General features: G+C 38.7%; 2 protein-coding genes and 1 long non-coding RNA gene across 5 annotated transcripts in view; 1 reads left to right on the top strand and 2 right to left on the bottom strand.

The window, feature by feature from the left end:
- Positions 1-1133: 1133 nt before the first annotated feature.
- Positions 1134-6229, bottom strand: LOC121890561 (E3 ubiquitin-protein ligase TRIM39-like). 3 transcript variants are annotated; one of them, XM_042402970.1, is made up of 2 exons: positions 5259-6229; positions 1134-3765 (listed from the first exon to the last, which is right to left on the bottom strand). In XM_042402970.1, the coding sequence occupies exon 2, from the start codon at positions 3761-3763 to the stop codon at positions 1922-1924; it is 1842 nt and encodes a 613-aa protein (XP_042258904.1). In that variant the 5' UTR covers positions 3764-3765; positions 5259-6229; the 3' UTR covers positions 1134-1921. The 3 variants fall into 3 exon arrangements, with proteins under 3 accessions (XP_042258904.1, XP_042258903.1, XP_042258905.1); XM_042402969.1 differs by lacking the exon at positions 5259-6229 and adding an exon at positions 4116-4238; XM_042402971.1 differs by lacking the exon at positions 5259-6229 and adding an exon at positions 4112-4198.
- Positions 6230-6586: 357 nt separating this feature from the next.
- Positions 6587-9797, top strand: LOC121890594. The gene is made up of 3 exons (XR_006093838.1): positions 6587-6712; positions 7656-7771; positions 9711-9797. It is a non-coding gene; the product is annotated as an uncharacterized LOC121890594 (long non-coding RNA).
- Positions 9260-26029, bottom strand: part of LOC121890585 (ninjurin-1-like) — a 33476-nt gene continuing 16706 nt past the window's right edge. The window contains exons 2-4 of the mRNA XM_042403004.1: positions 10465-10601; positions 10258-10337; positions 9260-9429 (exon numbers count right to left, since the gene is read on the bottom strand). Coding sequence (XP_042258938.1) covers positions 9260-9429; positions 10258-10337; positions 10465-10601 — 387 coding nt within the window. The remainder of the gene's footprint in view (positions 9430-10257; positions 10338-10464; positions 10602-26029) is intronic.

Below are 26029 nucleotides of genomic sequence, written 5' to 3' on the forward strand. Positions count from 1 at the left end.
GGGAGATCAAGCAGGAAAAAGACTCACCCTTCGAATGTGTATTGATTGTAAATTATTAGCAAGTTTAAATTAGGAAGTCAAAACCTTAAATAACTTAAATTATGTTAACAAGCATTAAACTGCATTAAACACTGTTTGACCGCAACATTGTTTGCCTTGCCATTATAAAGTCTTTCCAAGAGCTGGATGAAATGCCGCCATCTGCTCGTTCTGCTGCTTCTCCCTGATCCATCTGATCCGTCTGAACTGGTTTGAACAAAAAAAAAATAGAAACAATTCGCATGCTTGTAACTACTTTTTTTTTTTTTTTACTTTATTGACTAACTTAGACAGTTTTTCCTTGTCAAAGTTGCTGTAAATATACTTCACAGTGTAAAAATAATAAACATAAATTGTACAACAAATAATAAAATGTAGGGAAAGGAAAGAAGAGTAACAAAAACAAAACAAAAACCTTCAGGGTTTGCTAAATAACTGGAGTAAATTTGAAATGTCTAAATAATCCAATAGAGGCATGTGCTTTGTGCCAAAGACACCATACCATTCAGTATTGTCTTGATGACCATATTCAACTCCCAACAATAGATGTCAACATAATTTTCCAAGAAAAACTCATAATTATATAATTCACCATTTACATTCAAAATCTGGTTTACAGTTTTTATGTTGTTCATAAACCAATTATGCAAGTACAATGTTTTGTTTCTGTATGAGATGTAAGTGTTGTTCCACAGGATACAATTGTGAGGAGAGTGATTATGTTTAAAAAGAAGAGCCCAACACAATAAGATTAGATGATGAAAGTTAGCTAGTTTTACAGGGAGTTTTATAAAGGATTAAGGACATGGCAATAGAAAATTAAGACCACCAATTTTTAAAAGTATTTGGGGAAAACATTCCATATATTATTTGGATTCTTCAGTTATCTTTTAATCCAGGTTATTTTTGTGTAACCTTTTGAGAACCTTTAGGGAACATTCTCTAAAGGTTCTCTAAAGGTTACACAAAAATAACCTTATGAAAACCTTTAGGAAATGTTCCCTGAAGGTTACCTGTTTGCTGGGGTATTATTGGACAAGAGTTAAAGTTAATATAATCTGAGGAAACAGAAAAAAAACAAAGATCTGAGAAGCTAATTTTTAGAAATGCACTTTATTGAGTATTTCAGCTGCATAGTAAATCACAATACAACTCATTTATCAGATATGTTTTGGCCCAAGCAGGCCAGATTTAGCATTTAAAAACTTGCTCATTTTAAAAAAGAATGAATTGTGGACACTGGAGTCAGTGGCGTTCACGTAATGTAATCCAAGCATAATATTCAGAGTACTATCTCATAATTTACATCATTTTTTGGGCACCTGTTATATGCTGACAATGGTATACCAAAATTCAATGAAATAACTGTTGAACAAGATTATTGATACTGAGAAAAAGTACATGTGAGCCTCTAATGTTGAACCTATGTATATACAGTAAAAGCATTGTTGAAAGTGACAACAGGATTAAATTGCGTACCCATGATGATGCCATTGTCCACTCTGTTGCTTCCCTGGCGTCTCACAGAGACAGGCCTGAACATTGGTTAAATGGTATCACCTTGTGGTCAAATACTTGAATTGCTTTGTGTGCCCAGATGCATACAATACTGCCAACTCTCTTCTGTTCTGTATTTTAACCAGCAAGCAGGATAAAGCCTGATTTACACACCTCATGGATGTGAATTATCTACTTTCTACCTTTTCTTATTGTCAGGTAGATGATCTTATCTGCACTGTTTAATGCAAATTTTTATGAAAGCTGAGGGTTAAAACAAAGAACATATGTACAAAAAACAGCGCTGATATATGAATGAGAACTCCAAAATGACTGAACTTTTTCATTGAAGTTACACACATTTTCCCTTGGTGTATTTGGCACCTCAATCTGTGTGGCCTACTGGAGTGATTATGAGCGAATCGTCATGATCTCCAAACAAACCAAAAATAGGGTAGAGCTTCGGTCTGTTACTTAAGGAAGTGCCAGCCAAAGTGTAAAGAAGAGTCTTCAGTGCTGGTGCGGTCTCAAAGAAGGTACAGCCTGTGAAGGAGTAGATCAGAGTCCTGGTGTCCACGTCATAGAAGGAGACCTCTCCCTTCTCATAATCGACAAACACACCAACTGTCTGGGGCCTCTGGCTCAGGTACACGGGATCTGCTAGGGGGTTACCAGTGTTGGGAAAATAATGCTGTTCGAATAGGCTTCTGATTCCAGAAAATGTCCAGCCTCCTTCCTCAGGGTTGGGAAACAAAAAGGTCTGCTTGTTAATGGACTCTTTGACAACTCCCAAGACCCAGTGGGTACTTTGACTGACCTGGACCTCATAGTAGAACCTGCCTGAGGAAAAACCATCTTTCCCAAGGACGAAGGATTGATGTTCAAATCTTCTTGCAAATAAAGATGGCGACAATTGATTGCCTTCATTAAGTCTCAGTTGTTTCCCATCCTCAGACACCGTAAGTCTGGCATTGGCTGTGTAGGCATCCATAGTCACGTCCACTTCATCGTACAGCTGGATCATCATCAGCTTGTCCTGAGGTGGATTCCACACTTCTTTAATAAACTTGTCTGTTGTCTGTTTTCCAGCAACATCAGTCTGTTCAGCAGCCTCACAGCCATCACTAAACTTGACCTCTTGAATGAGTGTCTCCATCTCATTATTGAGTGTCTTTTCTATCTTAGCCACTGCTTTTTTCACCATCCCCACACAGCTCTGACGACTCATGTCGGAGCCATCTTGTGTAAATGGATTGGTGGAGTGTGACAGAGGGTTGTGTAGGTACTCAGTGTGTGCAGGGAAGCAGAGGGAGGGCCAGCTCTGCAGGAGGTGGAGGTGGTCCTCTGTTTGTAAAAGCTGCTCAATCTCAGACCTTCTCCTCTTTAGCTCAGTGACTTCTAGTTCCAGCTGTGCCATGTGGTCTTCAGCTGTCTTCACTGCTGCTTTCTGCTTCTCCTTGATCACCTCAATCAGCTCAGCCTGCCCTCTTTGTAGGGAGGCCACCAGAGCAGTGAAAACCTCAACAACGTCTGCTATCTCTTTGTCTGACTCTTTCTTTCTCTGTTCAAGTGAGTATTGGATTCTCTTAACACTCACGGATTTAGTGATTTCCATCGTTTTTATTTCTGACATCAATGTCTCAATCCAGGTTTTCCTCTCTCTGACAACGTGCTCTAATGGGACGGTTTCATGCATTGCATGGTCGTCTTTCAAACACAAGAAACAAACACACATCTGGTCTGTGCGACAGAAGAACTCAAACATCTTGTCATGCTTCTTACAAACCCTGTCCTCCAGGTTTGACACAGGATCGATCAGCTTGTGCTTCTTAAGGGCTGGTACTCTCTGATGAGGCTCCAGGTGAGACTGGCAGTACGAGGCCAAACACACCAGACACGTCTTCTGGGCCTTGAGCTTTAGCCCAAGGCAGACGTCACAGGGCACCTCCCCTTGTTGGGCAAGGCTCTCATCTGCACCCCTCACCCTCATATTGTTGAAATGCTCCACCATATCTCTGAACTCTGTGTTGACCTGAAGCTGTGGTCTTCTGCGGAACTTCTTCTTACAGAGTGGACACTGTGCCACGTTACTGGTGGCCCAGTACCCTGTGATACAAGACTTGCAGTAGTTGTGTCCGCATGGAGTAGAGACAGGCTCAGTGAACGCACATAGACAGATTGAACACAGAAGTTGTTCTTCACACAGGAGACTGCTGGCTGAGGCCATGTCTAGGTGAGAGAAGAGAAGAGAATTTGATGATTATGATTTTCAACTTTAAACCCCAAAACTGTGTATATCAAGTAGACACCTGCCTCATTTAGTTATAATAGCATCTAAAACAATATACAGGTCAAAGCATGAGGCAACATGTGGGTGTGTAGTGGTGTGACATGTTGGTTTTGGTCAAGACATGCACTAAATGCTGCTGTATTTCTCCTTGCAAAAGTGAAAATGACAAACTGATACTTGCTGTCACAGCAGAGCATTTTAAATATACACAAAACAGCACAAAACAAAGCTTTCCAGGCTCACTGATAAACAGTCATACAGGGAGAATTTCTTATGTTAAATCACCAACTGAAATTGCTGTAGACAATTAGGGCCCTATTCTCCTGAAATGGGGTGCAGGTGCACATTCAAGTCTTGACTCACGAAGCTTGACCCCATGTGGGTGTGACCAACAACTATTTGCAATTTGCAATCAGTTGGCACAACCCAGGCGCAGCGTGGAGGAGACACTGAATACATTAGTGGGAGAAATACAGAAACAGCAGGTGGAGTCGGGGAGAGCATCAGTAATGACCAATCACATGAGCTCCTCTCATCCCTTTAAACGCAGCAACAGGTGAAACAGGGGAGAGAGGCTGAGTGAAATAGTATCGTGATCAGATTGCGCGCATGTGGACATCATTGATAAAAATCTTCTTTAAATTTTTTATTTTGATGCTCATGTTAATCTCCAGTAAATGAAAAGACGTGCAGCAAACTGAAAGGGGCGAAACTTAATATAAATTAACGGGGTTTTGTGATTTTGGAGAAGTCTGTGTGCCTGCGCCTCCGCCAACTGAAGTCACCAAAATTGCCCTGTGTCTGCGTGTACGATAAGAGCTGGTCTGAGCTGGTTTTATTGCCTAATCTGCATGAACACAGCCACGAACTGCGCCTCAACTCCCACGTCAGCGCAAGTGTGCTCCACCTGGCGCCTTGGCTGCTTTTGGTGACAAGAAATCACCAGGAACAGACGAAAACTACTTAAAGACTTGCACCTGAGGAAAACTGCATAAAGACTGCGTTTACCCTAGCGCTGGTCTTGCGCCAGCAGGAAAATAGAGCCCTTAGACTAAAAGTTGTAACTTCATGACGATGCAGAACATCAGTGGTGATACAGTATATTATATGGCCAGTAGCCCATTAGCGAGGATGGATTTTTTTCTGCAGCAGCAATGCACGAGAAAAAGTCATATAGAGTCATTGATATAGTCATAACATGCCCAGTGGCAAAACGTAACAGAGCCCAAAGATATTTTACAGTATGGATTTACAGCTATAATGATCACATTGTTGATATTACAGGCTGTCATCTCCTCACAGGCTTCCGGATTCTTTGAACTCACATTTAAACTCAAACTATTTTCAAAGAGCTTACTCTTAGAATATTACAGGCGATGTCTGAGTATAATTCAGCAAGAGCATAAGAGGAATCAGAGTAGTTGAAGTTTACCTGCAGAGCTGTCTGTGGAAACTAGGTGTAGAGAGCAGTAGAAAGTTTCCTATTAAGCGTGAAGTTTCGTTTCTTGGGAATGACACATTATCCCTCCCTTCATCTGCCCCTCCTCTTCCTGGAAAAAGTATTTTGCATTGTGCACTCCCATCAGACTTTTTGCTTTTCTATCAAAGAAGCAGTCATTGAAAGCACTGGGATTTTTCTTGTGGATTATATGTTTTTTGGACGTTTTTTTTTTAATTGTTGTGGCATTTTTGGTTTTATTTTACAGTTTGTCATTTTACAATATGTCATTTATCTCTGTAATGCTATACACATTCTGTAATAATACTATATTCCATATCAATCAGTATTATAAACGTCACTTTGCAGGAACATTTAGCATTCTGCTCTTTATCAAACAGGTCTTTTTCTTGTCCTCCACGGGATCTGTCAGTGATTGCCTAATTGTGGCAAATTAAACAAACAAAAACAAACATCAAAGTGCAGAGATAAGAGATTGCAGATGAAGGGCATAGTACAAAACTGATGTAAAAATGACACAGTGTTGTTTTATCTGGTAGATGCCTCTCTCCACTTTCTCTTTATTTGCTGTAAAGTGAGTCAACGTGAACGTCATTAAATACATTATTAAAAGAAGTCAACAACAATACAGTAGAAGAGCAGGATGGTCGAGAACCCTGATGATTGAACATGCTGCAAAAAATAAACTTTTTCCATATGAATCAACAAATCAATCAATCAAGTCAGATATTTTGAATCATAACAATAAGTCACACTCTTCCTTTACTTAATTTACATGTTGGTTTTGTTTGTTGAAGTGAGCAGCTGTTAGATGAGGCTGTTTTGCAATCCTGATTTCTTTCACTAGATGGTACCATTAACTATAAAGTGTGGGGTAAAAGGATGGAATTAGGAGAAAGGAAGGTCTATCGCATTCATCTTACAGTATTATTGCTTTAATTAGCTTTCAGAGCAAATTTGTTACTCTTTGTATAAAATATTGAGCAAAAAGTGGGTTTAAACTATTTATATTTATTTTAGTGCTTAGACAAAAATTTGAGGAGCTCTACCAGAGTCCAACACAGTGGAGAAAATATTTTTTTTAACAGGCAATGAAGTAATTAATTATAAAATAAGTCACAAAATGAGGCCTGTAGCTACTTTACAATATCTTTGTTAAACATTGATGGATGCATAGTTAAGATACATATCAAGTTTTATGGCCAGAAGACACACATGTACGTATATATGTATGTATTTCATGAGCTATTGTGAATGTGTGTCTCTATGTTAGTGCAGATACCAGTCAGAAGTGTGTGTGTGTGTGTGTGTCAGTGAATGCGCATCATAAGCCATGGGAAGTATCCAGTGCGCTGCATGCCGAAGGTACTGATGAAGAGGTTGAGGACTGTGGTGATGAAGACTATGATGCTTGTCACATTGTTCAGGTAGTCCAGACGCTTATGCAGGGCGGAGTTATTCAGGTTCCGACGACCTGTGGTACATGCACGCACACATATACACACACACACACACAGTAGAGAAAGAGAGGGTTCAAACTACTCTTGGTTGTGACACACTGAGAGACTTCTAGTTGCACTACACTTTACAATAAATGGACAAAATTTCAATGGACAACTCCCCTCCTTCAAACTCACATGCATGGACCCACATGTAGTCACACACTATAGTTTGTGATATAAGCTTCATTTCATGTTCATTAATACAAATCAACCAGTCTCCAGCAAAAAAAGACAGTGAACATGAATCAAGCATCTGTTAAATCACTGCATTTATTCAACTTTCTGGAGGAGAATGTGTACGTACATATTAGAGGCAAATTGAACCTCAAAAACATTTCCTTTGTCAAACAAGTTTTGAAAATAAATGATATAAAATAATCAGTTTTCATAATTTTACCTATTAACAAACAAGGGGGAAACATGTAAAGTGTAAAACCGTTTGAAATACACATAATGGAACTCATGCACAATTTTAGAAATGGAAATTCAAGCATATTACTGCAGCCAATATAGTAATGCATATTTACATAGATGTTCAGTTGGTTAAAGTGGAGATATTTTAGTTGGATTACAGACTGAAAACAGCATTTAAATAAAACTTTTCAAAGCTGGAGTAATAAATAAGATATAATATTTGAATTGTTTGTCTCAACTTTGCACAGAAAAGTGTAGCCAACAGGTGCACATACATTTTCAACAACCTTACTTTGAATAAATGTGTTTAAGTGTGTGAATTTGCTGTGTGAGTGTGTGCATGTATGTATAAATGTATTTGTTGTTTGTTTGTGTGTGCGTGTGTGTGTGTGTGTGTGTGTGTGTGTGTGTGTGTGTGTGTGTGTGTGTGTGTGTGTGTGTGTGTTTGTGTCAGAAGTGGAGTCGAGCCAGTAGCCAGCGGAAGAAGCCAGTCCTCTTGGATCCGAAGAAGCTGACGAAGAAGTTAACCACCGTGGTGACGAAGATAACGCCTGTAGCCAAGTTGTTCAGGTAGTCGAGTCGTTTCTGATTGGACACCACGTTCAGGTCCCTGCGGGCTACAACACACATACACACACACACACACATACACACGGACAGACACACAAACACACATATTTCAAACATTTCAAACACACCCAATCACACAGACACATTTGATGCATACATACTCGCATGCACATATGTATTTGAAACACTCAAAACACAATGCACCCATACAAGCAGCAAATTCACACACAGTTCAGTCACACTCCCTCAAGCCTCTGTCTTGTTCAGGTGACATTTTGACTGTACTTATGCTAACAAAGTTGCTCATGCATTTGTATTAAAAAAATCCACATGAATCCCTTACCTCAAATCAAGTATTTGTTGAAGGAATTCAGTATTAATTTGTCATAATTTAATGCTGCCCTCAAGCAGGGAACCCCCCGCTGGTCCAATTAAATGAAGCTGCTCAGTAGCAGAGTTAGGATAAACTGAGAGGATCCTGTTTAGACTCTAAAATGTGGACATGCTGTCTGTTTTGTGCTTTTCTGAAGTCACATTTTGAACCTTTATCAGAAAAAAACAAGCAGCAACTATCACTGCTTATGGCTGAAGCCAATGCAGAAGCACCTTAAAGTTCAGTGCCACCAATGGCTGCTAGATGCTGACTCCAAAAAAAACGTCAACTTCTCTTTTGAAATACTAAATCAATCATTTTTTTCTGTGAGTCATTATGGTCTCAATCAATGAATTCAGGCCCTCTAATAAGTGCACTGGTGGGCATTTTGGGAGCCTGGCCCCAAACAGAAAGTGGAAAAACACACCTCTCTTAGGCGCTTTTAGACTAAACAAGTTTTAGATGTGGCACATATTAAGTCAATGCAAAGGATGTGAACAGATGCAAATTCACTGTAGGCACCACAAACTGCATGTTAAGAAACATCCCTGGGAGTTGCTCAACTGAAGCAAAAAAATTGTTTGAAGGAGTCCATTTGTTGGAAAAAGTCCATTTAGGGACTTGGATTGTTGCAGATAAAAGTAACCAACTTCATATTTCAAATGAGAGGTTGGAGGTTCTCTCATTCACTTTAATACGGATGAAGTTTTTTAATGAAGCTGATCTAGTGGCCAATAGAAGATCAGCATCTTAAGTGGCTTCTGTATTAAATACAAACATATTCACACTGGGATTTTGCTTCTATGTTTAGCTCTGAGGCTGAATGTTGAAGCAAAGTGTGAATGTTTACAAGTGTTTGAGGCTACAGGTAAATTAATAGCATTTTGTTCCTTGCATGGATGGGTAAAGATTAAAGCTGCTATGAGTAGGATTTCAAATGTCTGTGCTTTAGTGCCATCTGATGGTGGTATCAAGAATGACATTGTGGCAAACATGCACTCATTTTCGATAGCAACGTATTACAAAGTAACTTTAAACATGCATGTTTATGCTCAGTTTATGTGTATGAATGTACGTACTGTACACTGTGTGTGAGTGTATCAGTTACATGTGTTTCATAGAATGAAACGCTGAAACATCCATCGCAGGAAGCAGCTGCGTTGTGTGCCAAAGGCGGCTTTGATGATGTTGACGATGAGGGTGAGGAAGATGATGCCGGTGATCAGATTGTTCAGAAAGTTTAACAACCGCTGATAAGAGGGGAGGAGGGTCAGCTCAAAACGAGCTGCACACACACATATGACGATAGTGCATACATACATTACACCATTACACACACAGACAACAATAACACACAAAGACATTCAGACAAACACACACACACACACAAACACACAAACACACACACACGTAGTTGGTCTCTTGGCCCAGTCCATTCATACTGAATCAAATCAAACAAAGATACCAGGGTGCAGTAATACTGTAACTGATTAGTACTGTAAGTAGATCAATAAGTCACACTCCTCTGTTTGTGTGTGTGTGTGTGTGTGTGTGCGTGGTCCCAAGTTTTCTCTAGTTTCTTTATTAGAATCATTCCCTACGTCAGAAAGTCAGAAATGCATCCTGGCAAAGAGGCCGGTGCGCTCCATCCCGAAGACAGAGATAAAGATGTTGGTGACGAAGATGAGGAAGATGATGACGGTTATGATGTTGTTCAGGCTGTCCATGCGCTTCTGGTTGGCCTCTTCGTTGATGTCTCGCCGAGCTGCAACAAGCACAGACATGTACACACACACACACACACACACCAAAAATAACAAACTACACAAAAGATGCAGACAGATTTGTCCAAGATTTCATTTAATATGCATATTTGTTTTTTCATGTTGAGCAGAGAATATGTTTGGTGGCTTGGATGTTTTATATCTGCAAACCATTTTCCGCCAAAACAGACAAGAAAGTGATTGGAATTTAAACAGCATTGCCTGTATTTTCAGAATAAATCAATGTGTCAGTGTATTAGTGTGTTAATATGATTGGTTAAAACATGGAGGATGGATTTCTGTAGGGGGCGGGCTTTAAGCAGACCAATGTTGTGATGTGATTGGCTCACCGATGATGATGATCAGGACTCCAGCCACTATCTGAAGAGCCAGGGAGAAGGAGATGAGGGTCAGGACGGCAATGTAGTACCTGAGGAAGTGAGATTAAAAGGTTATGCAACGTTTTCAGAATTCAACTGGACCTTGAAAACTAATAAAATTGTGTTCCTGTGATCCCTGTTTGCCTCTCAGGTGCACATACTGTACTGATACAGTACCTGTATCCAGCTCCCTGTTCGATGACAGTCTTCATGTGAGTGACGTTAGCCAGGAACAGAGCGATGTCCAGCATGCCCTCAGCCGCGGTCTTCTTAGTGGCATACAGGTTCATGTTCAGGTTAGAGGTCGAACCACCCTGAGAGAAAGATACCGATTTCAGACTTGAGATCATAGTTATCCTTTTTTTTTTTACCCTCAATTAGGCATTATAGATACTTTAAGTAAGAGCCATGACATAAATTATACACATTTTTGGTGCATCAAAAAGTCAAGAAAAGTAACCTTGTGTTTATCACAGTTTCTCATAAATTTAAGATGGTCAGAACACAAATTAAGGAGCAGGGATAAAGCTTCTCCAAGAAATGCAGTTGAAATCAAATTGATTTTGTTATTGAAAACTTGAAAATAGCCACATTTTTGCCGTAAAAAATAAACATAAACTAGTTGTGAGTAAGAACCAGTTCAGCCAAAGAGAGAATACAAGAATTTGATGGAGTAGAGTTGGGGGGAGGGGCGGGGCAGGTCTTGATAACATTTTCATGCTCTTCCGTGGTATAGAGGGACAGTTAAGGGCTTTCTTCCTGTTCCCAAATTCGTGTTCTGGTCATGTTAAATTTACAATAACTATAATAAGCACAGGGTCAGTTTTCTTGACCTCTCCAGTAGTTGAGATGTTGATAATCTGCTATATACAGATCTTTATAGGAAGCCAACAGAGCGAAACACTTTGTTAAAAGCTTCCTCTTCCAATGAAAACTAGCTTACCCAGTAATCAACTGTGTAGAATCAAGAAAGTTTCAAAAAAACTGCTGACTTTGACCAAAATGTTACAGCGACAGCTTCCAAATTCAGAGAAAGCAGTTAAACAAAAGCACAAATCACCAGTGCTGCGGAAAAAATCCAAACTGAGCCAAGATCTGAACTGTTTTACAGACAAAGGCAAAATGTTAATCATTCTGTTATTTTGTCCACAAAATATTCCAGATGTGCAAAACAGTTTTAAAAAGACTTAAATAAACACTTCTGTTTGATAGGTCTCTTTTTTCTCTTTAGTTGTGTTGCCCTAATCTCAAAGACAAATGAGTTAGCTCTGATCTGGTTCCACATATTGACTCCTCGCAACGTCTCTTAGCTTCAATACCAGATGGCAGTTACAGATGCAATCCATGTGCTAAATGCAGTAGCACACAAATGCAAGTATTTTAGTCCTCCTATCTCTGGACAAACAAAAAAAAATCTATTTGTTGAATCATCACTTGCTCTTAAAAATCAGTGATTTACTTCATCAGTTGTCCTTGTGGAAAAACCTACGTCAGCAAGACAAAAAGAGAGTTACGGGTTAGAAACATTGCAGCACTATGAGGTACAAAATTGTAATCTATCCAGTAGCTGCACATTTCATTGAAGCTAATCATCCTATTTCCTCTCTTCAGTATTTCAGTATGGAGAAGGTGAACTTGCCTAAACATGGTGGAGGTTTAGATTCTTTACTGTTGAGGTGAGAGGCAGCCTGGATCTAGAGATTAAGGACCTGAATGTATATTTTGACCTCAAATCATTTTTGATATTTTTTCTTTTTTGTAGGTCTTTTTTTGCATAGATATAGATTCATATTGTGTATTTCCTGATTTAAATGTAAGATTGCTTTTTGACTTTTTTTCAATGTGTTTTTCCTGGTTTGTACTGGTTGATTTATGTGGACTTGTGCTTGGCCTCGGGCCTCCCTAGGGTCGGTTGATTAGATTGATTGCCCTGATTGGTAACACATGTCCCGGCTGATATAACTGCCATTTGGGTGCCTGTTGTATTTTATCCTGAAAGAAAACTGTTTGCTGAAACATTGAGCTTTATCTGTTAAATAAATTAATCGTAGTTATGAGTGTTTGGCTCCATCATCTTGTTTGATGTCTGCCTGCAAGCAAGCAAGCCAGCACCTTGGACATCTGACCATCACTGCAGCTGCATAATGAACATCTTTAACAGATTGACGACAGATGGAAAGAGAGAGAAACTGAGAAATGTGAGAAGGAGGGTAAGAAAAGATAGAGGAAAGGCAAAATTTGGAAGAAAGTGAAAGTGTGAGAGAAGAGAAGCAGAGAGATGGAGATGAATGAGACAAACAGAAAACAAGAAATATAGGGAGACAAATGAATAAAATAAAACGAGTGAACACAAACAAGATACTTTCCAGATCCAGATACTTTCCTTCTAAACCAATGTGCAATATGGTCATGTCATTTTTCTATTTTGAAAAAAGGTACACTGTCAATCTCTAAATTACTCTGCTCAAGTCATATGAAACTAACCAGGAGAGGGCAGCATACTCCTGCGGGACACTGCCAGCAAAAGCATGATCTGGGTGACAAGATGATGTCTGGTAATTGGTTTATCTTTTTTTATTTACAGGTTTTGTTCTTGCCACCAAATCCAAGCCAGAAATGTGATTTAACAAGAGAGTCACTGTCAAAGTCAACAAGATGCAGATTTCAACTGACATCATTTTTCATGATCTATCAAAAAGATCAATCCAACTCCTATCATCGCCTGAAAAATGAACACTCCATACATCATCATCTCAGGAGCCTCACTGCTGTATTCCAGTTGACCTGGGATGAGATAAGTGTTTCTCTAATTTTATTGGTTTGGAAACAGAAAATTCCTTTTATTTTTACATGCTTCATTTATCATGAGAACTCTAACTGCAGCTCATTTTCCAGTGGTTGGAAAGTAGTTGTGTTTAGATCAAGAATTGCACTTTGTTGCACATTAGGGAATACAGAAATTGATGGTGTGCGCGTGTGTGTGTAAACATGTGCGTATGTGTGTTTCAGTTAATACACATGACAATCATTTAAATTAGAGAAGCAGGAAAAAAGAGGTGAGGAGGAGAAGAGTGTGCGAGAAGAAAAGAAGTGATGTGTGTTTGTGTGCACACTGAGAAGACAGAGAGAAGGAAACATTAAACATCATTTAGGCCTCAACAATGACTCATAGCACATGTCAGGGACTAAAATTTTCTAGATCTAATTATTGTCCTGCTATAGTGCATGCACTGCGGATGCACATGTTGGATTACTTAACACAAAGCTATAGATTAAACTATTCTGTCCACAAATGGATCATTTTACTCGAGGCTGTGTCAGTGTAGCTGGAATCAGCACAGTCTGTTTTCTTTAGGCTGCACAGAAACAGAGATGTGTTTAAGGAAGACATATATATAAAGTCAATCATGTGCACACAAGAGACATTGTGCTTTATGACCTCACTGTGCTGTAATGTGTTCTGCTGCTCCAAAATAAACACAGCGCTGACACTGTACATGTGCAGTAATTGTTCAGCGCTGTTGTTTCTTTCCATGCGCTGCCTCTGTTTTTATGTGGCGCTGTGTAATGTTTTCTTGCTGCAGTGCAGCTACACAGTTGCTCCACATACAATAAAAGGAAATTAATGACGTGAAACTATAAGAAATAGTTGCAACAATAAGTCACTTTTTGGATTTTAAAGTGAAACTTCTGTATTTTTCAACCTGGACTCTATTTTCCCATCTTTTTGTGTCAAAGTGACTAATGGTGACCAAACAATTAATGAAACTGGTCCAGTATTGAGCTAGAGCGCTTCAGCTGGCAGCTGCTAAACAGGCTCCAATGTGATCTGACAGGGCAATACGAGGAAAAGTGCTTGTTTTTGCCACTAACAGGCTCAGATTGTTATTATAAGTGTCTGACAACATTATGGAAAGAACCACACAGGGAAATAAAACTTTTTTCTTTACCTTTTGCTTGATCCAGTCCATTTGTTATTTTGTCAAACCAAGTCTCGCTCAAGGAGAGGTCTTGTGAAAGTTGAGTTGTTTTTGAAATCTGCTAAATATTCAGCCATGACAGGGTTGGAGAGAAGAGTTTGTTATGTTGGAGTACAGAAAGCGTAACTTAGTCTTATCTAAAAGGTTTTCAACGTCATGGCTGAATATTTAGCTAATTTTGACAACAACTCAACTCTTGACTGAAGTGCTCTCGCTCAATACTGGACCAATGTCAAAAATTGTTGTCCCCATTAGTCACTTAGATACAAAACAATGGGAGAATAGGGTTCAGGTTGAAAAATACAGAAGTTTCCCTTTAATTTGGTTTTTTGTATGTTCTGCTGAAAACCACAAGAACAGTGCGCAGGAATTGTAAAGACAAGAGTCTGTGGATGAGTAACTGTCTGAAGTAACAAACAAATTTAGTTGTCTTGGAGGATACTGTTGGAGGAAATTACTCAAATATAGCTTGTGATGAATTTTATTGGTATATTGCACAGCAAAATATCCTCAACCACGTTTTGTGTCAGATCAGCTGAAAAACATAGATGCAGCATGCTTCTTATCATGGTGATAGATGATATTTTCTGTTTTAACAAGGCACATGCCATGATGCAAATACCATTGTACTGGCCCTGCTACAAATAATGGTACAAACACTGCGCCATGATACTGACATATTACATATCATTTTGTAAAACAGTAAAATTATATATTTAAGGAGCAACATTTTTGGAGACTTTCATCACTTCTTTAAAGTCACTGCATAGAATTTAAAACATCATGACTTTAGTGTCCTCTAGTCGTATAGATACACACTGCACTGGGATGATCGAATTTAGAAAAAAAAAAAAAACAAACAAAAATTATGCTATTAGAAAAGTTTTTGAAATGTTGTTACATAAAAATCCTGCACATAGTGGCTTTAATAAATTCTGTGCTTTTTCCTTTGGCACTTGTCTTCCAGGTGTACTTTGTACATAAATACTGTAAAGGTGTCAGTATGCTTCAAGTGAGGTGTATGTTGGACCACTGAACAGGGTCTGAAACTAATGGGCGTTAGTGATGAGAGTGAGACTAATGAGAATTAATGGGCAGCATCCAACAATTTCTGTAACTTTCCAAAAATCATCTGACAATCAGGCCTACTTTACACATCCATAGGACAGGTGTGTGGAGGTAAAAAAAGTGTGTAGAATTTGATATTCTCTCTCTCTCAAGCTCTCTTTGTCTTGAACAATGTAACACCATGACAGAATGAGGAGAAACTGTCAGAAAGTGTGCACCGTTATCCCAGACTTTTAACCTTGCCTTCAAATGTAGCTTTTCACAGCTGGTATAATTGCTGTTTGGACGACACTTCATACAAACTGGTTCGTTTGAAGCATACTGGACCCTTAACAGTCACCACTGCACTATGTTTTCAAAGCACACAAAGCACCACTCCAGTGCTTGTGACACTGTGGTGGATGTAAACACAGCGTTCTTGTGGGCTGAGATCATGTGCCTCGGTGTCTTCCTTACGGTCTGACAATGCTAGCTAGCTCTTGCAAATTTAGTATGAGGCTAACCAACAGCGATTACCCATAGCACCACTGAGCTACAGCCCAGCCAAGTGTACATCCACTTCCTTTGCAGTCATGAGCACAGCTGGCACACTTCCTTCTGCATGCAGGGCAAGCAGCAAGTTGGCCGGTGCGTTTTGGTAACAAATAGTTTTCAGTGAAAGTGTTCATGTGATGTCTGTGGCTTCTCATAACTGTACCATGATATCTGGAACAAGATGTTGACATTTTCAAATGTAGGTTTTGGACTCTTCGAGTGCCACAAACCAAAACCAAAGCAAACTAGCTCTCTGTGTAAGATGAAAAGTATGTGATTTGGGGTATTTTGAATAATTTGCACCTTGCAGTTTATCCAAATGTTTACATATCACAAAATGTAATTTAGCATCTTTCTGCGACTGACAATTTATGTGTCATGATGCAGTGAACCTTATTAATCTGGTACATATTGTGCTGGAAACCTTGATTTCCTCCCCCATACAGTCTGTGTTACAGTACAGTTTGATCCAGACTGGGTTAATCTCCAAGAAAGTATGAAGCAATTCCTAGAACTGTAAGACTGTCAGAACACTCTGAACACATGTACCGTGTACCATGGCCTTTTGTATGTTTTTGTGAGAGACATAGAGAGAGCGAGAACTGGCAAGAGAGAAAAAATATGAAAAGAGGGTGAAAGACAGAGAAGGAAGTGAGGAAGGGATACAAAAAAAAGACAGCAGTAGATATAGAGAGACAGGGAGAGAGTGGGAGAAGAAGTATGTACAGTATATATACTGGCCTGTTTCCATCCTCTCTCCTTTGGGGACTCGTGGTCACACTTTATCAACATCAGCCTTGGGCAGGCTGCCAAAGCACACACACATACACACATATACGCACACACACACACACACACACACACACACACACACACACACATACATACACACACACCACAACCAAAACATTTGAATGGCCTACATACAGTTTTATGGGCCATGTGTGTTCACTTAGTGTAATGTCTTACTAAATGCATTGACTGCGTGTTTATCGTGCTTAATCTGCACTTATCTTGATTTATTCAATATATGTTCATAAATTACTATTTCACCCTATTTTTCGCCTGACAGGTAGGGGAGAGATAGATCCTTATTTACAGCAGCGGTCTGGAGAGGTGGTTACTGGGGGTCAGCAGGGTCACACACATTTAACCCTCAGAAGCTGTGAATTACAACCAGGTCACTACCGGGCTCAGCAGCACCTCCACATTTGATTTTGAGGAATGAGGAAACGTTTTAGCTACTCTGTGAAGACATATCAGTCAAAACTTCTTTTTTTTTGTAAATCATTCAACAACTGCCTTCATTAGTGAGGGTTAAACTGCATATTCGACTCTCAGTATTCTGGGGTTACTGGATATTGTCCAGTCATATGGTTTCAAGCAGATATGGAGGTTTCTCTGTGAGGACTGATTCTTCACAGCAGTATATAAAACTACTATAAAAACTCATTTTCACTTCTTATTTCTAAAAAAAGAAATCAACTGTTTCTTCACACAAATGCAGAGTATGGTGTTTCTCAAAGATGAAAAAAATAACTGCACAAGGTCGATCATGTCCTTACAGTAGGATAAAAGAACAATTGGGAACAAGGAAGCAGTGTTAAAGTGTTTTTTTCTGTCCAGAACCTGCAAAGAATGTATGGATTATGATTGCTCCTTCCAGGTCCGCCCCCATGCACATTACACCCACTGTATTTGACTTGACCTCAGCCTCACAGTTGGAATCTGACCTACGATTGTGACAAAGATATTCATCATGAAAACATCAAGCAACATCTTGAAAAACATTTATCATGTCATGGACTCCCGGCTGGAAAACATATGAAGAAGGAATTCACATCAAGAATCGACAGGGATATTGGTTCACATTGTGATATTTCTAGCTGAGCACAGACAGCTATTGTATGACTTGAAAAGATAAGGCCGTCTAAGACTACAAAGTTTCAAATATGGAGCAATAATCTGATAGAGTAGTCATCCAAGAAAAACAGTTTTTCTGTTAGATTCAAGCAATAAACACAGTATATAGGCTTCTTCAATAGTCAGAACAGAATTTAAATGAAGGTTTCCCTCAGGAATATAAACAAGTCATCACTTTTCACTCTACAGGTTTGACACAAACTATGCTTAATATAATATTGGCATTAATGTTACATATAATATCACACAGTTGGCAACAGTTAATTAATTTGATTATGTTCAGTGTAGCAAGTTTAATTCCTGCCTCAACATGCACAGAACACACTGGTTATGCAATTTAGTACTAAACATAAAGTACATTTGAGGTCATAAATCTGGGTCATACATTTAGTATTGGATAAACACAATTTTTGACTTAATAATGGCACAAGATGAAATGTGATGGGATCCCCAAAGTCAGTAGGATACACCCTCTGGGCACTATGGATATCAGTACAGACTTTTATGGCAATCCATCCAATAGTTGTTGAGATATTTTATTTTTGGCGAAAGTGGTGAATTGACTGATGTTGCCATCCCCTGGAGCCTCGTCACTAGTACGACTAAAAACACAGTAACAATGTCCTTCATCCAAGTCAGCCTAACAGTAGAAGCTGTTTTTTAAACTCCCTGCAGTTTTGTGCCTAGTAAGTAAAATGCACTTGTGCAAAGTTTTTCCTCTTTTTTTTTTTGGTATTTATATAGTAAACTTTTCCTAGAAATCCAGAGTCCTTGTAAAAATCCCCTCCCTGAAATTCACTGATCCACAAACATAGGCACAGGTCCATATCACATAATGTACACACACCCACACCCAAACAGACCAGCCCTATACACACACACATACAAAAAAAAACAACACATACTTGACATATACCTGCACAGTATGAGGCACGTATAAGTATGTGTCGTTCCACATGTATGGGTATGCACATTTATACATGGACAATATACACAAAACATGCCCGTCTTTACCCTTCAAACTGCAAAACTGCACATAAACACATACATACACACACACACAAATATACACTAGACCACATGGGAGGCCCCCCTCGACCTCACAGGAAGTGCTCCTCCCCTGGACTCTTATTGGTTGCTAGAATGGCCAATAGGAATGAAAACCCAACTAGGAGTGGAGCTCTGGTTTTCTTTTAGCAACTTATTTTTACTGTCCGCCTGTCTTTCCATCAGTCTGTCTGTCTATCTGTCTGTCTTTCTATCTGTCTGTCTGTCTGTGTGCTGGCCTATTTGACTGTTTTTTTTTTTCTTTCTTCTTCTTCATTTTTCCGAGGCTTTTTCTGCCTGAAGGCATCATCTTTCTGTTTGGTTTTTATGCAACTGCCATTTAGGGTGAGCAAGTAAGAAGAAAAGCAGAAAAGCAGATGAGGAGAAACAGATAGCGACACAAAGAAGAAGAGTCAGCGTGAAGGGAAGCGGAGAGACGGTGACAAAGAGACGAATTGTGTGTTGGTTTGCTGACTCTGGCAGCAGTACAGTGGCTGTAGTTACTACTCACTTGAATGATTTTGGCTGTAGATATGCAATACTCTGAGTCTTTGCATTTTTTTCATCCCACATGTAAGACTAGGAGAGATAACATTTCAAAATTTGGTTCATGATTTGCTGTTAACTCATGGTATCTATTTTCAAAGGATTTTAAAAGGACAAATGAAAGGTCAGTTTGATAGTCTCCCTGAGAAGACTTCATACCACCTGTTTAAAGTTGTAATACTTAATATTAATTAATATCAAACCCTATGTTTTATACTATTTATGACCTGCATTTTTCTCTATATACTTTGGTAGTATTCATTGTCAGGGGCGTCATGCAGTCAATTTTTTTTCAGTTTCAAAATGCATATTTTAACATTTATTACTTCTATGTTACAGCCGCCCACTCAGTAACTTAATTATGACACTGTATTGCATTTAATAATAATATTGCACAAGAAAATGTTAACAAAAAGGCTTCAAACTCCAGGGAAACATTAGCTCGTTAGCTAACCAGCACTGTTGATTATTTAACATTGAGTAAAGAAAGCTCACAAACATGTAGCTACTATTTTTACTGACACTATTGTTGACTCTTTGTAAAAAAAAAAACCCAAAAAACACATTTCAGACACATTTCAGTGCTGCAAATTTGTTTTGACAAAATCATTTAGCTAACAACAGAAAAGAACAGCATGCTAATGCTAATATTAATTATTGTTAAAACTAGTTATGCTAAAGTCACTTCAAATAGGGAAATTCTGAGGCTCAAAGTAATTTACAGATGAATTCAAGTCTGTTTTATGGCATGAGCTGAGATTTGTTATTCGTACCTCATTCTTCTACTACTTAGCGTTTTCTTGTTGGAAGCAACCAAGTAGCCTAAACAGAGAGGGGGGGACTCTGTGTAGCAGGCAGAATTAAATATGAATAAAAACATGCAGAAAAGCGAGTTTGTTTATGTACTATATTATTAAGGCAAACTAAAAACACTTATTGTAAAAATAGAATTTCTAAAGCATCCAGTCTCAGTCTCAATATTTGAGAAAGCACGTGTCCCCTCAAGTTGAATGGACACAACACCTCTGTTCATTGTCAACGGCAGAGTCCAGAGTGCACAACTGAATCACAGAAATGGATGCATGTGCTGGATATAATGCGGGGAAAAACAACAGCTGGTGTCAGGTTATGGCATTATTATTGAATTAGCGCAACACAATGCATTTGTGGTTTGTTTGGTTGCAGTGTAAACAGAGGCACCTCAGCTGAGTGCAACGGTGTGGCTATTAATGTGGTTTATATAGTTTTTGGACAACAAAAGAGACCTGTGGCACAAAGGAAAAAGCTATATTGGAGTTTGGATACATTGGCAGTACTTGTTAGTTGCATAAATTCATTGTTGGTTTTGATCGTTTCATGGGATTCATTGGCAACAAGATAAAAATAGAATATTTTCAGAACTGTCCTTTAAAAATCACCTGCCATTACCACCAGTGACCACAGGTGTCGCCAAATCAACCAGGACTGAAATTTGAAGGATTATCACTTTAAATCAAATTATTAACCAAGCAATTTTTTCACATAGCACTAAAAAATGTCAGATGTCCACAGAATGCTAATTTCCATGCTTGTCACTTCTAGGAAAAACACTTTCTTTCAAATATATTTTAGTGGCCGTCATAGCAATACTGGAGGATTTGCCAGATGTGAAACCATCAAACAGTCATATTTCAAAACTTCTTTGAATCACTTCTTCACCAAATCTGTAAAACTAGAATTACCTTCTAGAGGCTAAAACCGTCTGCTTGGATTCAGTTGACCACTGAGTGCCTCCCAAAATCACCTCTTGACATTTTCTATGTTTGTTTGTTTTGGGGGAACACAGGTCAGCGGGTGAAATGCTGCATTGCGGGTTATTTGTTTGCGTGCATATGTGTGTTGATGACGTATGGGGGCAGCAGGCATTTTAGTGAATAGACTTCTTATGTTTAGAGACAAACACACTGTGGATAAAACTCAGCACACACACACACACACACAGACACAAACAGAGTCAAAGCACTTATTAGGTAAACTTTGACATGGAAAAAAACAGGGAGGAGGCTGTTACCTACACACACACACACACACACACACACACACACACACACACACACACACACACACACACACACACACACACACACACCATTTTTGACCCCTTACTTGCTCAGACACATGCAGCAGGTTCACATCTCAAGAGCAACTGACCCTTGGTCTTTGCTCCATGGCCAACTATCATCCTGTTGACTGGCCTATAATTAGCAAAGCTGGCATGAGAAAACAATCTTAAATTGGTGTGTGTGTGTGTGTGTGTGTGTGTGTGTGTGTGTGTGTGTGTGTGTTTATGAATTAAGGCCCATGATTCATTCATATTCTGAGAATGAAACTGGTCTTTACATCATGGTTGGAAATGTGTTTCCATGGTAACGTTGCTAATAATGTGTGAATAAGCTAAATCCAAACACTGCGGCGTGATTGTGAGCCTCCCCAACAAACCTGTTCCCTGTGGTGTCCTTTATGTCACAACTGAGTGAACCCACATGTCGGTTTAACACACCGGATACAACCTCCTCGTAGCTTTTTGATCCTTCCCTCCTTGCTGTTTTCGCCCCTCTTCCTCTCCTGTTTACTATCACAAAAATCATCCCTTTCCTCTTGAATCCACTTACTGCATTTTGCTTAAACACTGTAAATTCATAGGATAGATACAATGATTATAGTACTTTCAATACTGGATCTATTTTTAATCAAATAATATAGAATCAATCAAGATCATATTTCCTCCTCTATTGCCAAAATAGACATTTTAATAAATTCCAGATGTCTTTAAAAGACGATTGTTTATGTCATATTCATACTGGGATTTAGGTGTGCATGATAAAAATAATTTAATATCATCTAGCATCCAATTGATTCTGATTCTTATGTTTAATCACTTCTCATTTCTGTTTACTTCTTTCATCTGTTTGTTTGCTGCTTCTCTTGCCTTTTCCTGCCTCTCTCTGTGATGATCAAAGTGTCGTCCTATTATCCTATTGAGGGCAAGCTGTTACACAGCAGGATGGACACCTCTGTAATTACCGGGCAGGATGTACACAGAAATACATTAGTGTGTGTGTGTGTGTGTGTGTGTGTGTGTGTGTGTGTAGTTAGTGACCAATTTTAGTTTTAGACCTTTAGAGTGAGAAACATTTTTAGCAGTGAGGAGATTTTGTCCCCTCATTTCTTTAAAAGGTGTGGTTAAGAGACATGGTTTTAGGGTTAATTGAAGGTCATGGATAGGCATGTAGCTATGAAGGTTACAGTTAGGGCCTTGGGAATACATTATGTCAATCATGGTCACAAGTATATAAGTATAAACATGTGTGTCTCAGTCAACCCATCACATCAATATACTAGTAATTTAAGTTTTTGAAGGAAAACGTAATTGTTGCTTATGTTCTGTGGAAACGTTTTTCATGTGAAGGTGATCAGGTTGGATTATGGACTTACAAAATGCAGAAGACCATGATTCACATGTGGTTAGATTTAGGCAATAAAAGCACATGACTTAGCAAAAGATTGTGGTTTTTTATTAAATATTAATATATCAACATGTCATGTCTTGTACTTCAAGTCTGAACGTTTTCATTGTTTAACCAAAACCATGATTTTTCCCTAAACTGAACCAAATGCCTCAACACAACCATATATTTTTTTAAATTTTTTTTATCATGCATTAGTTGCTATGAGTGTATACTGGAGGGAGAACAACTGGAATACATTGTCAGGTATGTTTAGTGTCAACATTTTGTGACTTGCCGAAGTAGTTACCTGACAACATTTCCTTATTATATTGATTTAAAAAAGTTATCTTCCTTTTAGTGGTATATAAATATAATTTCTAGCAGAAAGGGTTGGTCTCAGCACTTTAAGCGCCTTAAGGCCCATTTCAGCCTAAAATTTAATTCATTTTCATATTCAAATTCAGATTCATGTTTCATAACATGTTTGTTTCAGATTTTGACTGTAACAAGGAATAGAAGCAAAGTTTACATTAAATATTTGGCTGTTGTTTCATGCAAAAAACTCTCATTTACACATGTATACACATGCACACAGCAGGCTTCAGGGCAGTAGTATGTCTAGAGAACCGGCACAATGTTTAAATCTTCTACTTTTTGGATAATGTTTACCTATTAACTAACAAAAACATGAAATAAAAATTCAATAAAAATATTTTAACAGCAGTAAAGTCATGTGTGTGAGAGATAGCACACACACATAACCTTAATGACCTTTGACCTTTGATCTCTGAACCTTAGTGGTGAGAGAAGCCATTGATATGGACACTAGCCCACACACGAACCCTTCAATGACACCCACCAGCGCCTAGAATGTGAAAGGTTTAAAGCACGATTGAACATGACGTGTGTGCATGTAGTGGGATACAAACACAAGTCAGCACACGGAGGGCTCCTTGGCAACCACAGCACCGTAATCTAACTGCTGAGCTACGCTAGACGACCTGACTGTGCATTCGTGTGCGTGTGTGTCCACATTTGGACCTCGATCTGCCATCTGGGAGTAGGAGTGAAAGAGTGGCAGTGATCTAATATCAGTTGACTCTCTGCATTCCTGACGATAACCACATGGTGTAACAGCGTTTCCCATATCAATGACTCAGCCAGCTGCTCCCTCCAGCCCTGCAGAGGCATCCTATGGAAACGTTACAAAGGATCTCATTTCCAAACTGATAGATTTTTTTTTTATAAAGAATATTATTATTATATTATGAATGTTTTGCTACACTGATGGTCAAATAAAAGAAAAAGTTTGACTTTTGCTTTATTGCAGACAGGAATTTTAGATCATGTTCTCTCTTTTTCAGTTATTTTGAAAATAATTCATGGTTCATTACAATCTGGGTCATGTTTTTGTGATTTTTTTCCATCATTTCAATCGGTAACAATAAGATTGTAGTCACTGAATTCATTACTGAGAACTATAGGATCACAGCCATATATATTAAAAAAAAGTCTGATGAAGCAAGAAACACAAGCTGTGAGACAGTCAAACAGGTTTTTAAAGGGTTAGCTAATTAATTTGTAAGAGAAAATGAAGGCAAACAGTAAAATTACTAACCAAACTGTTCACTGTAAACATCAACAGTTTTAAAACTCTCTGGTTCAACTTTGACCCTTTCTTCTTGCCGTAGTAATGTGGCTAAACTGATGGCTTGATCTTGTCCTATCAGACATGTTCCCTAATCTCAGCAATTACAATAACTTGGTGAGTACATTACAGTGAGAAATTATGGTCAAAACCATGAAAATAAAAGGAGTTGTAAAAAAAATCAGAAACAGAAATGATCCTTTTAAAAGAATTTCTTTTAGTTGATTGAAGCACATTAGGGCTACAGTAAAATAAACTAATATAATAAACTGGCTATACTGGTCTATATCTTCATCATGTCATTATATACAGTATTAATGCAAGATGGATTTGGCATAGAGTCAACAGGCAGACTTTTACAGTGGCTACAGGTGCAGTTATGTGTGTGTTTCCAGAGGTAGAGCCCATAAACACTTGGTTCTCCTCTGACGTCAGCCATGCTGCGAGAGTCTATTGCGTAACAAGTTGACGTGTGTTGTTTATTATTACACCATTATCTACACTGCTAAATACCCTTGAAATGTGTGCCAGATGGATACAGAAGGATCCAAAAGTCTGAGACCACTTTCCCATGTATGTGTGTTTGTGTCTGTTAAAAATGTGTGTGTGTGTGTGTGTGTGTGTGTGCCAGGTGAGCATGAGTGTGTATCACATGCCAGTCGTGCGTTCACCATTAAACACACTACATGCTGTTATGGCAACACTGCAAAAACATACTCATGAACAGAAATGTTCTGACTGTTCCTGAATTGTTCTCTCTGAGGTGGTGACTTTAGTTAACTTCAGTGTTGACAAGCAGGAATGATAAGTATGTACAGCCACTGCTACATAACAAATGTAAATCTCTTGAATCTACAGCTCAGTCCGACTAGAGTCAAGGAAACCTCCTTTGGGGCTCATTTTAATAACAGAAGATTTACACTGATTGCTTAAATGTATGCTGTGGTATGCTGTACTGCAGCTTTTCTTCATACTTGAATTCCTTGAAAGTCATGTGCAGATTCTGTAATGCTGCAAGTTCCAGCACTTTATAAGAATTTACACTGTCGCTTGGTTTAGTAAACATCCAGCAACTGCTTTCCGCATGCATTCAGGGTCTCTTTTGATAAAGTATCATATTCGATCATATTCTGCAGTTTCTTAACTTCATAGAATAACATAAACCAGTTTTGCGAATTAAATTATGCATGAAAGAAGTCCATGAAAGAAACACACATTGACATATTTACAGCAGAATGTGTTTTTCCTAAAACTTTCCCGAACACGTCTGGAGCTGATCTGATTTTCACACACATAAACACGCAGTTCACACACAGAGATATGATCTTGGGTTCAAAAGGTCAAACACCATCGCTGACTTATCCACAGAGAAAGAACAAAAAGCCCAGAACAAATCATATGTGCTGCAATTACTAGAGGAAACGCACATGTACTTTACACAATGGCATGTAAAACGACCTCGGTCCCCTCCAGCATTATTTGTGGAGTTGTAAAAATATACTACTCAT

The sequence above is a fragment of the Thunnus maccoyii genome, chromosome 23, assembly GCF_910596095.1.
Source record: "Thunnus maccoyii chromosome 23, fThuMac1.1, whole genome shotgun sequence".
Lineage (NCBI taxonomy): Eukaryota > Metazoa > Chordata > Actinopteri > Scombriformes > Scombridae > Thunnus > Thunnus maccoyii.